Source organism: Papaver somniferum, chromosome 11, assembly GCF_003573695.1.
Source record: "Papaver somniferum cultivar HN1 chromosome 11, ASM357369v1, whole genome shotgun sequence".
NCBI classification, from domain to species: domain Eukaryota; kingdom Viridiplantae; phylum Streptophyta; class Magnoliopsida; order Ranunculales; family Papaveraceae; genus Papaver; species Papaver somniferum.
Genome location: NC_039368.1, coordinates 130,335,271 through 130,347,717, shown reverse-complemented (window position 1 = coordinate 130,347,717; position 12,447 = coordinate 130,335,271). Strand labels below are relative to the sequence as shown.

Genomic DNA, 12,447 nt, shown 5'->3' with positions numbered 1-12,447 from the left:
CTTTGTGACCGAAGCAAATCCGGAACGGCCACTTCTTGGTTTAGGCCATATTTGTATAGATTGATCTCTCGAATGTAAAGTACTCCCTTGCAGTACATTTATTTTGGGTTTAGATTTGTTTCTCACCCACTCACCGAAATTACCAAAATCAGCAGAAACGGTTTTTGCCCATAAACAATTGGCGACCACAGTGGGAGATTGATCTTTCGGTTACAATATCAGCTTTGAAGAATCGATCTCATACTTCGATCCAGACATAAGGATGGCAGAAACAAGCAATCTATTCAGGGATCTACAACTTGACTGCCAGACAACCTGATTACCAGTCGTAAGCCGCAAGAGATGGCTGGGGACTTCACAATAACTGAAAGCAAACGATTCGGTCACCAGGAAACTCCAAAAGCGACTAGGGACTTTCCACAGTCACGACAACACTGCATAAAAAATCGGTTTTACACGAGAAGGATCTTGATTTCATCAGAAGACCCAGGAAAACTGAGTAAGTCCAGACTAGACGGAATATACGATTTATTCTTTTAGGTTCTCGATAAGACCATCGTGCTATTTGATCTTATGCCAACTACCGACACACACTTTCATGAAAGAAATATCCTATTCGCAAGTCACAACCAGAGCAATACTATTAAAACCATTCATTTCAAAATAACCCAATATCCTCATAAAATACCAACCATCTATCAAAATCAATGAAACGTTAAAATAGGCACTTTGTTTGCCTTTCAAAAAAAAAAGAGAGAGAACCTAAGCGAAAATTTGGAAAAGACAGAGAAACATTCAAGGAAAGTTATCCAACAGGGGTCTGCTCTTCTTGGAAAAAGCCTCCCTTGCATCCTCGAGAGCCGCTCTCTTCAGAGTCAACGTCTTGGACAATTCTTCGACTTCTGCCTCTTGCTGTACGATTTCGTATGCATAAAGACTTTCGACTACTACGGTTTTCAATTTCTGGATCTCAGCAAAACCCTTGACGAACCACGAAGCGTTGTACTTATTTTATATGTACATATCACGATGATACTTCCAACTGACGATGACATCCTCAGAAACGGTATGGCCGGTCACTTCACATATATCCTTGATGGAAGATAGAGCTTCCTGCACACGTTTGACCATCGCAAATCGACTGGTGATCTTCCTGGTTGTGGCGATATGTCCATACCTTTCCCAGATTTTGGTGTACAACACCTTGTATTTATCCAGCACGCTGAATCCACAGACCATCACATGACCTGGATAAGGAACCAAGTACAGTGGATCGAAAGTGGCGCCTGCAACCAGACCCACAGCCGGCAAGGGGTTCTCTTCCACGCTTTCGTTGACAGTCGTCAGAGAATTCTCCGTTGTTCGAGCCGCATCCATGCCTTTCGTCTGATCAACCTCCATCTCCGAAGCACCAATAGCAGTCGTTGTAGCTAAAGGCAAATCTTCACAAGCCTCTATCTCAGAATCGTCTCCAGAATCAGATCCTTCCTGTAATCTTGAGTTAGACGTTTTCGAAAAAGAATAAAGGAAGGAAAAGAAAAAAAAAATGTGCAACACTTACCGATCCGCTTCCCGAAGAAGATCCAGTGCTGCTGCCAGAAGATCTACCTTCGTCTTCTAAACTCTTCTCTTTCTCTGACTCTTCCCTAGAAGGCTCAACACTGCTGGCCCTTATCGGAAGAGGTGTTATTTCCTGACGACGAGCAAGTTCAGTGAAGGCGTTCACACTACCGAAACCCTGGTATGAACAAGATGCAAAAGTTCAGAAACAAAATGAAGATTTACACGTTTTAGTTGAGCCATGGGAGACACCTACCTGAATATTGGAAGAATTGAAAGACATGGGGGTCGCCGAGTCTGTTGAAACCGACCGAAACCCACCAGTGCGATTCTTCGACCTTCGTTCCTTCACCTGGGGACTGTCCCCGTTACCAGGCGACTTTCGCTTAGTTGCAGAAGGATCCCTCAACATTGGATGCTCTGTCAAAACCTCAGGGGAGGGTCTACAACGGGCGTTCGCCACCATGTGGTTCACAAAGCCGCGAATAGTAAGTAACTCATCTTGCCAGAACTCATTATACTTGAAGGTCGTCAAAGAAACTCTTTCCAAGGGCAGGAAGGGTAGACGCGTACCCGGTTCAAGAACTCTGGCATTGAAGACGACCGACAATGGATTCTCTGAAGAAACTGTCTGACAAGCAAAGGGGATCCCTTGGTCGAAACCCATGTGACGAGCAGCACAATCGATATTATAAGAAGCTACTTGGAAAGATCCCCTAAAGAAAGACGGCATACAACCAGGCATGCAACTCCGCATAAACAAGTTTTCACCAACACTCAGGTTACCTTCGGAAAGCAAAGCCATATTCGGAGTAGAAGCAAAGGTGTTAACCTGAACTACAGACACATGCACCGGGGCCCACGGGCGAAAATCGACTTCATGCAACTTATCAAGGAACCTCACCAAGCTCAAACCATCTCTTGGACGCCTGTTCACCCATCAGAGTATTCTGGAGCCACCCCATCTCGCGGGAAGTGAAGGCAACGGCTTCAGAGCGTACTTCTCAAAATGCTCCCACAACCACGCTTGAAGGAAAGAAACATGGACATACGAGTCCACTTTCATATAACCGTTTGGAACACGCATGTCTGCAACCAGGTGATCCAGATGTGTATACAAAGAACCAAGGAACAAGCTACGAATGGGGAGAACTAAGCCTTTAGCTAACTTTATGGAAATCATCAGAAGCTCTTGTTTTATCTCTTTCTTGCTGGAATCGTCATCGAAAATATCCCTGGACAACCAGAGATCCAAGAATTCCGCGACATGAAGTGCACTATTCTTTTGACTCGGGTCCAGCTCATCCGGGAACCATTGGGAGACCCACCAGCCGTAGAAGCACTTTTCGTTCTCTCTCCGAACGAAATCCTTCGACTTCGCAACAAGAGTGGCTCGCATCTTTTCTTGATCTTCTGTCAGTTGGATATTTAGGTTTCCTGTTACGGGAAGATTCAATAGAAGAGCCATGCTTTCTAAGGAAAAAGTCATTTCACCCCACCTACATAAGACTGTATGAGTGTCCGTACACCATCTGGAGATAAAGGCAACTAAACCAGGAATATCCTTCATAATTTGAAGATTTGCAGATGCCCTGACAGCATCAATGATCTGCGCTCGGGTCAAGTTAGCACTTACGTGTTCCTGGATCACCATAAACTCATATGTCGAAGGAGCGCAACGGGCTTTGACACATTCTAAAGTCAATATGGGAAGAAAAATACTCTCCTCTATGAATACAAAACCATATTACACTCTCTGTTCGGACTGAACGGGTCCACCTTTCATCTTCTGAACCGGTCAAGAGGACCGACACGAAATTGGGATGATTTTATCGGGTTGCGACAAGGGGATTTGTGAAGAAGTCATCATCCTTGTTTGGCTTAGAACTACTAACGTCTTTGGTAAAGCAAGACTTTGCCCGGGTGACATCTTGCCGGAGTTTCTTGTGTTGTTTTGCTAACAAGGTATCTACATCAAAAAGGCAAGACAAGAAGAAATTATCACCCACACACGACTACACCAAAATAAGGGAAAACCCCAAGCAACTAGGTTTTCACAAACACACTGCCGCAGTATTCATAACGAAAGTCTACAGGTTCACGATAATCACATTTATGACTAAGTTCTACGAAGATATGGAAGAACAGTATTTTCTACGGATTCATGCGAAGCATATATACAACTAGAGTTTTGCATGACAAAAACAAACAAGGAAGAATTAATTTGAGAAAGAGCGCCGGAAGACATACCTAGAATGTTAACTCGCCCTACCGCTTTGTTGCTAACGCAAAGATATGAAGAAACAAAGGTACAAAATAAAGGGTGGATAACCTCTTTTATAGGCGTGATAGTTGGAGATTTCGAATAAGGGAAGGATTCCCAATTCAAAGACGTGCATGAAGAAAGGAAGTCGGGCCCGCAATAGCAAGCTTGGCCACTTCCCAAAAACGCACGCATCTTCCTTGCTAGCACCGGACCTACCAAGTGCTCAATGTCGGCCTTGCCAAAATCCGCGCTGGCCAGCCAATCCGCGCCAACCTTGCCAGTCCGCGCTAGCCATGCCTTCCTTGCCAACGCCATGCTCTGCCAAACGGCCCACGCCCATTCTAAGCCCATTTGTACTGAAAAGCCCCATTTTGACAAGTCTATGCTAGCAGCTCCGCCTCGCGTTCCAAAGCCTGGCCCCAAAGACACCTAGTCATATTGGGATTTGTGCAAAGCTACCAGATGCGAGGATTGTGGATTCTTACTTACATCTCGAAAAAGGTCAGACAAATCTCCTTGGCCCTATTTTACGACTTACTGTCTCAGTTCTATCCTCGTCTGTCACCATCTTATGCTTACCTCGCAACAAGGCCCCTGTTCCAAGCTAAGCAGGGGACTTAATGTTGATGGTGGTTTTTGAAGAAGGGGTAAAACCGTAAAACCTCACGTATAGAATGACGTCACCGGTGACACTAGCACATTTATTAGAGCATTTAATGCGCTTATGTCAAAATTACCAGGATACCCTTTTCAAATACTAAGCATCGAAACCCTAAGTTCACACATACCGCACAACCATTACGCAAAATGCATGGTAAGCATGCCAAATGCGCGCACCGTGCGATCATTGTGCAGAACATAGCGCAATTGCACACACCGTGCAATCACTACGCAAAAGCATGGCAATCATGCAACTCACACATGTCACGCAACATGCCAAATGCACGTACCGTGCAAATATCGCGCAGAACATAGCAATTGCACGTACCGTGCGATCATTGCGCAAAAGCATGACAAACATGCCAAAATGCACGCACCGTGCACTCATCACACAAAACATAGCAATTGCATGTACCATGCAATCATTGTGCAAAATATGGCAACCATGCCAAACCACAAATAAACACGCAGGATATGGCAACCGTGCCAAAGCCGCCACACGCGCCATTGGCACATGCCATGCAATCCTTGCAACTTGGCATGCCAAGCCGTGCAACCTAGGACCAAGGCATACCACACTTGCACTTTGGCATTACCACTTGCACCCGACGTGCTACCAAGGACCAAGGCATGCCACACATGCCATTGGCACATGCCGTACAGACACAACAAATCTCATAAACGGGACTCCTTGTTTTTCCCTGTTGCACGGGTCCACCAATTCCGTGTCTGCATGGTTTTCCCTGGTCTAAAACCACGGTTAGGAAGCATTGTTTATTAAATGCATTTTCCCACATTGGCACTATTTTAATTTGGCTATCAAAAAAAAGGTGATGATCAAATGTCCATTATACACTTGATACGCACTCTTTATCAAGCATAAGTGCATAACCTCCCGAGAAGAAAGGAATTGAAAAAGAAAAGGAGTGATGATAAGATAAAATATTCTTTTTACACTTGGTACTCACTCCATCTACCTTTACCTCTCTGTCTCTCTTTCTCCGTATCAAAGACTACAAAATCTGGGTGCCACATATTTTACGTTGTTTTTGTCTTTGAGTTTGATTTTTCTGTCTTTGCACACCTAATATATAGATATAGTCACTCCATCTCCTCTCTTCCATCTTTACAAATTTCACTCTGTGCCCCCCATCTCAAAAACCCTTTCTACGGCAATGTCTGCTAAAGAACTAGGTGATAATCGACCAAACGAAGAAATGACTGAGATTAAAGAGTTACTGAATGTACTCGTTCAATCTCAATCTAAACTTGCAGAGTCCCTTGGTGAAGCTCAGATACAACAATTAAAATCTCAAGAAAGTATTCAAAATCAGATACTAGAGCAAGCAAAATCTCAAGAAAATATTCAGAATCAGATGCTAGAGGCTCTATGGAGCATTAAGAGCACCGGTAATAAACATCAAGGTACTAATCCCGGCGCACAAAAAAGTGAAGCACTGTTGTTTAATTTACCGTTACATTCTTTATGTCTCGTTTGGAGAAAGCAAAACTCAATAAAAAGTTAATGTCAAATGGATTTCATATATATGTATACTATAGCAGAATACTGAAACAATATATTGACACCCTGCAATAGGTGATTCTGATGTTGATAGTACTGCTGCTCATGATGATGATGGTGATAATGAAGAGCAGTCATCAGAAGTTGGTAAGCTGTATCATATTATTGATGTTTTAGATGTATTTTAATGTATTGTTGATTAATTGCTCTCCTTTTGCTTCCCACAATCGTGTTAAGAAGAGCAAATATCTCGGGCAACATATAATCCGGATATAGGGCGGGATCTATACAATCGAGTAATGGAAGGAGACTGCGAAAATACAATCGAGTTCTTTAAGAACAATCCTGAAGCTCTTAAGCAAGCAGTAACAAATGACTCATATACAGTATTACATGTAGCTATATATGAAAGGAGAGATATGATACTTATTACAGAATTTGTGAAACTCATGTCGCCAGAATTACTCGAATGCAGAGGTGGTGAAGATGATTGCACGGCACTTCATCTCGCTGCCCAGTATGGAAATTTGGAAGCTGTTGTATTATTGGTAAATAAGAATCCGAGGTTGCCTCTGCTACGTAATAATAGAGGACTTCCACCACTCGACATGGCTATTCAGATTGTTTCAGTTGACCAGAAGGAAATAGTTAAATATCTTTACTCTGTAACTAAAGACGTGGACCCGGGTGCTCATGGTGCTTATACTTTGTGCGCATTAATTGGTTTCAACTTTTACGGTGGGTCAGCAAATATATTAGCACTATTATTAATCCGTCCTCGAGTCTACGGAAGACCCATCAAAACAAAAGTAACACAAAAACTCCATCAAAACAAAATTAACAAAAAAATCCAAAATTTAAATGTTGGTTTTATCAAATTTTATTTTGATAAAAATTTGAATTTGGGATTTTTGTATCAATTTTTAAAAATTTGGAGTTTTTGTATCAATTTTATTTACGATGGAGTTTTAATGGATCCAAACATTTGAGTGGGGTTTTTGTACCACAAGTTTGGTCACCTTAGGTATTTATGACTAGTTTTGATTATTAATTAATTTATCGGAAATGCTATTCACCTCCCTGCTGTTCTGCTCCCTCCAATCTACACCACACATTTAGGATTGAATCACCTTCAGGTATAGATGAGGTTCACCATTTCCCAGATGTGGGGTTTAGATTGAAGGGAGCAGAATAAGGAGGAAAATAGGAAACTGAACAACACCACCGTTAATTTATTATGATCATATTTATTGGCAAGAGAAGAATAGAGTTTACAATAAAAAATCTATTTTCTGGATCAAAAAAAAAAATTTACAATAAAGAAGTCTAATGCTTCAAAATAAAATAAAAAAAGAAGTCTAGTCATATTTATTATTTGTTTTTCCTATGTTTTTTACTATTCCTATTTCCTACAATATGTCGAGTTATATCTGATCTATTGTGTTCGTGTATGTAGAAATAGCACTCAGCCTTGTTACTAAGTTTCCCAAGGTTGTTATGACGAAAGCAAAAACAGATGTAATTGATATGTGTGGATTGGAGATGATGGTTCGAAGGCCTTTTGCATTTAAAAGTGGCGCTAAGCTGACATGGTGGCAGGACCTTATCTATTCGTGTTAGTTCGTGAACGATTCCTTTCTAATTCTTTATTTGAGAATCTTTTGTTTTCGGTCTCTTTTTTTTCTTTGGGTTACTAAGCTAACAGCAAATGTGCAGCAATTCAAGTGAATATGAATTCTACATGTACCCGACCAGTGGGACTGGCCGGATACACCATTAGGGATGAAGAGAACGCTCTGCCAGATAACTTAAATTACACAAAAGCAGACGGTAGCTCAAAAGTCTCCTCATCAGATATTTATAAAGGAATAATTATGTCCTACTTAACACGAGGTATTTTCCTTCAAATACCCCGCCTCAACTTTTATAACTGCTTAATTGTTGGGCCGCCAGACCGAAGGGTCCGAAGGACTCGAAGGAGGAGGTCCCTTTTATGGCGACTTGTTTGTAAAATGAAGCCTTACACAAATATGCAATTCGTGGTTATTTTTTCACTTGATATAACTGTCCCTCTATTTTAATACAATTATTATAAACTTTATGTACCCTATTTTTCAGGGATATAATTGAAAAACAAACTAAAATATAACGTATCTAAAAATTCTAGTTAATCAAAAACCCAAGGGCTTCGGACATGCTAATCTTTACTTGAATTATTAATACTCAAACGTCAACGGCTTTATTTTTGGATTTCTTTGACTGATCTTATTTCAGCTAATGTTGTCAAACGACTATACAACCAAAAGCTGGTGCACCAACAAGCAACTGCATTGATTAAACAAATGTTAGTGGAGATCTCTAGGTCAACTACATTATTGCAGTTTCTGAACGATAATCCAAACATAATGAATATGGCTATAAAGCATGGGATCATAGAATTCATAGCCGAGTGTCTCGAGCTGAATGCTAATCTAAATTTTGACTGGATATCGGGGGAAACTATGATAAAAAGAGCTATTATAGAGCGGAATGAAATGATAGTGAATCTCATATTTAAATTCGGTGACAAACTTGGATTGAAGATCTATCTAGCTGCTGGGCTAGATAAGGACCAAAACACCCTTCTGCATTATGCTGCCAAGTTAGCACCTTTATCTAAACTCAGTTTGGTCTCAGGCGCAGCCCTCCAAATGCAACGAGAAATGCAATGGTTCAAGGTAAGGGAGATAATTCCTTCCCCCATTTAATATAGAAGGTTATTATTGGAGCGTCACATTCTAATAGAGGGGCTTTACATGGATTCTTAATGACTAAAAAATAGGTTATGGGGTGTCTTGATGCAATACAAAAATGTCTAAGTTATCCTCCATCTAAAATAAAAAACCTAAAAACTAAATTCAAATCCTAATTCTAATTCAAAAATCTATCATTCTTCTTCTTCCAAACTTCTTCTCCTTCATCAACTGTAAATCTTTCCCTCTATTTGTTTCAATTGAAATCATTTCTTATCTTAAATTCGAAACTAATAATCATCAATAAAAATCTCCATTAAAGATGTTGAAGAATCAAACTTTTCGAAGTGATGATAATCAACAAACCAATACTGTTTGAAACTGGTAGATTGATTGAAATCAGTAGGATAAAAATAGGTTCGCAGACTTAGATATTTTTAGTTTTCTTACCGTAAAATTTTCCCTGAAGCTGTTACGGTTAAGAAACTGAAAATCCTAAACGTAAATCAGTAGATAAATAAATTATATTAGTTGTTATGGTTAGGTTTGTAACCGCAAATTCACTTACGGTTGGATTCGACTCCGACAAAACCTAACCATAAAAATTTCTTAAGTATAATTTTCTCATAAAAATGGATTTACGGTTGCATTTTATTTTACATAAACCAACCGTATTTTGTTATGTTTTGATTTTCAATATTTTAACAAAATGTAAAAGTTTCCGTAGAAGCAAGATTTGGGTTTAAGATTTTCCTTTCACGGAAAGTAAAAGCAAGATTTGTTAAGATTTTTTTAGGAAGATTGCAGAGATATTTTATTCTTGTGTAAATAGATAGGGACTATTAGGAGCATCTCCAATAAAGGGTCAAGTTTTTTGTTTTTAATGACACATAGGTTTTTCGACCCCCAATTGACATAAATCCATCTTCAATGGTTGGATCCTACAAATTAGGAGGGATGGGAAAATAAATATGAAGGTGTTAAAGAAAGTCTTATTTACACCTTCACTTGCACCTCCACGTCATATTTTTAATTATTTTATTTATTTAGAAATTAGTTAAAGCAAAGATAAACGGTTAAAATTTTATCATATTAAATATTCTAAAGATTAAACCCTTCACTATTGGAGATAGTTTTTTAACTACGGGGTCCTATATTTACTATAGGTCTATAATCTCCTAAATAAAAGTCTTAGTTAGACCCCCATGTAGGATTTTTTACACCCATTGTTGGAGATGCTCTAAAAAGTTTTAAGAAGAACAAATCACGTAGAGATATTTTAGTCTTATAAATATATAGGGAAAGTAATTAATTTTTCTTGTGATCTTTTAAGAAGAGTTTTAAAGTAAATCACTGTGGCATTTACTCATTTTTTGTTGATGCACGAAAATTCTCCATTTGCTCAATTTTCCCTAAATAAAAACTGTCCCACATCTTTAATTACCAGCCTTAATTACCAAAGGCTTACCAAATTTAAAACGTTTTCATTGAAGATATTGAATATCTTAGGATCGTATCTTATGTTACTTATCTTATGTTACCCAACCGTAACTGGTTATCTTTTTTCTTCTACTTCTCTTCCTCCAAAAATCCAAGACACTAATTCTTAATTTTTATCTCTAACTATAAATCAAAATTATTAATCTAAGCTAATATTAAATTAGCTAACCTAATTAAATGATTAACATAAACTAAACGAGGGTTGTTTAACCATTATAAAAATAATTTAGATAAGGAGTTTTTGAAATTACTTATGGATGACCAGTTTTTGTCCTATTAGATGACGTCTCTCTATTGAAATGTGACGCCCCAATAATAACCTTCTTAACATAACAAGTATCGTTTTTCTTTAATAACTACGTGTGCGTATGTCTATATATTATATATATGGTCTTGTTATTCAATTGTTTGTTGTCACCGAACTCTCTTGCATCCTTTTTGTTTATGTTCATTCCCGTTGATCATCTGAATTATTATACAACACGCTCCTTTTTATTTTAGTACGCAATTCTATTTCATGCAGGGGGTAGAAAGTGTTTTATGGGAAAGCCATAGGTACGAAAGAAACAAAACAGGAGAAACAGCTCAACTCATATTTACAGCGGAACACAAAGACTTGGTGAAGGAAGGACGGGATTGGTTGAAAGATACATCTGGATCGTGCATGATAGTTGGTGCTTTAATTGCAACGGTCTCATTTGCAGCTGCTTTCACTGTTCCAGGAGGTAATTTCAGTGATAGCAACAATCCTATGGAAGGTACACCGATTTTTTTGGGAAAGTCCGCATTTACTGTGTTTGCGGTATCGGATGCCTTAGCGTTTTTCTCTTCGATCACATCGGTGCTCATGTTCTTAGCAATATATACTTCGAGATTTGCAGAGATAGATTTTCTAAAGTCTCTTCCACAAAATTTAATATTAGGTCTTGCAACTCTTTTTATATCTATGGCGGCTCTATTGGTAGGTTTTGGTGCGTCACTGTTTATAGTGGTTGGGAGCAGATTTGCACAGGCTTTGATTCCAATAACGTTGTTTAGTTGTTGTCCTTTGGGCTTCTTTGCAATGATGCAAATACCATTGTTTGTTGAAATGGTTCATTCTACATATTGGGGAAGTCTCTTTAGAGAACATAGATATATCGATCTTTCATCTATGAAAAATGACAACAAATCAAGGAAGAAGAAAAAGGAAAATTAACAACAAAGAAAGAGAAGAAGATACAGCCTGCTGGAAGTTGCTCTAAACCATACCTGTAGAGGAACTTTCTAAGAAGCTCATTGAAAAGAAATAGATCTCTTAATCACTGTTGTTTCAGTTAGAGAAGCTACATAAACTATATGTTTAACATATACGTTGTTTCTCTGTTGATCGAATATCTTTAGCGGCTTATACAATTCAGTGTTCAAATCTGGAGAATGTCGGTCTTAAATAAATAAATCCAAACAAATAATGTTATATCTCCTTGACTTTTAGCCGTCGTATTGACCGGTGTAATTTTCTTGTTTCCTTCGCTGGATGTTGAATTGAAAAAAGGAAAAGACCGCACCAATCGAAATAGAAAAAAAAATTTATTGTGATTGTTCAATAATATTGACCGCTGGGACCTCGTATATTATGGCCGAGTTGATCTAGAATTGGGGTTATAGACTGTTGGGACCCTTGTATATACAACTTAGAGTTCAGACCAGTATCTCAATCTATTAGGATTTATCTTGTCGTCGACGATCAAAAAAATATTCTGGGAAACACGGTTCACCTTAATCAACATCGCAAACCATATATCTCTATATCCATCATCTATTCATGTGATTTGTTTGATTCTGGATATTGATGTCCATAGTGCGACTATATGAGTAGAGCTCTGTTTACTTATGTATGAATCTTAATGTGCTTGAGTGCAGTGTACAACACAATTGGATTCGCATGGTACTTCCTCCCATAATCAATGAGAGTATTCCAATTAAGGAGATTGTTTAGTCTTATTCCTAGATTCTGCACGGGTAGCTAGGTTTGGAGTAAAAGTTTTGTGGGTACACCTCTTGTAAACCCCCCTGTGACAATAACTCCGCCACTAGGGCAACCTAGGTGTTCAAAGGTTTGTTGCACACGCTAAGTGCAATTGCGATGCCAGTAACAGTGAGTTAGGATTTTATTTGCTAGATTAGATGTGCTCGGGGACTATAAGTTTGGGGTATTTGATAGACAC

General features: G+C 39.0%; 1 protein-coding gene across 2 annotated transcripts; it reads left to right on the top strand.

Moving 5' to 3' along the window:
* Positions 1-5,576: 5,576 nt before the first annotated feature.
* On the top strand, positions 5,577-11,692 carry LOC113321480. 2 transcript variants are annotated; one of them, XM_026569396.1, is made up of 7 exons: positions 5,577-5,911; positions 6,084-6,155; positions 6,249-6,746; positions 7,465-7,623; positions 7,725-7,901; positions 8,283-8,725; positions 10,764-11,692. In XM_026569396.1, the coding sequence occupies exons 1-7, from the start codon at positions 5,662-5,664 to the stop codon at positions 11,436-11,438; spliced, it is 2,274 nt and encodes a 757-aa protein (XP_026425181.1). In that variant the 5' UTR covers positions 5,577-5,661; the 3' UTR covers positions 11,439-11,692. The 2 variants fall into 2 exon arrangements, with proteins under 2 accessions (XP_026425181.1, XP_026425180.1); XM_026569395.1 differs by having other exon boundaries at positions 6,246-6,746.
* The last annotated feature ends 755 nt before the right edge of the window (positions 11,693-12,447 follow it).

Excerpts from the sequence above, each read along its gene's own strand:
- LOC113321480 (XM_026569395.1), top strand. The coding sequence starts at position 5,662 with ATGTCTGCTAAAGAACTAGGTGATAATCGACCAAACGAAGAAATGACT. Across the intron at positions 6,156-6,245 it reads AGAGCAGTCATCAGAAGTTG|AAGAGCAAATATCTCGGGCA; the intron begins GTAAGCTGTATC and ends AATCGTGTTAAG. Across the intron at positions 7,624-7,724 it reads GCAGGACCTTATCTATTCGT|CAATTCAAGTGAATATGAAT; the intron begins GTTAGTTCGTGA and ends GCAAATGTGCAG.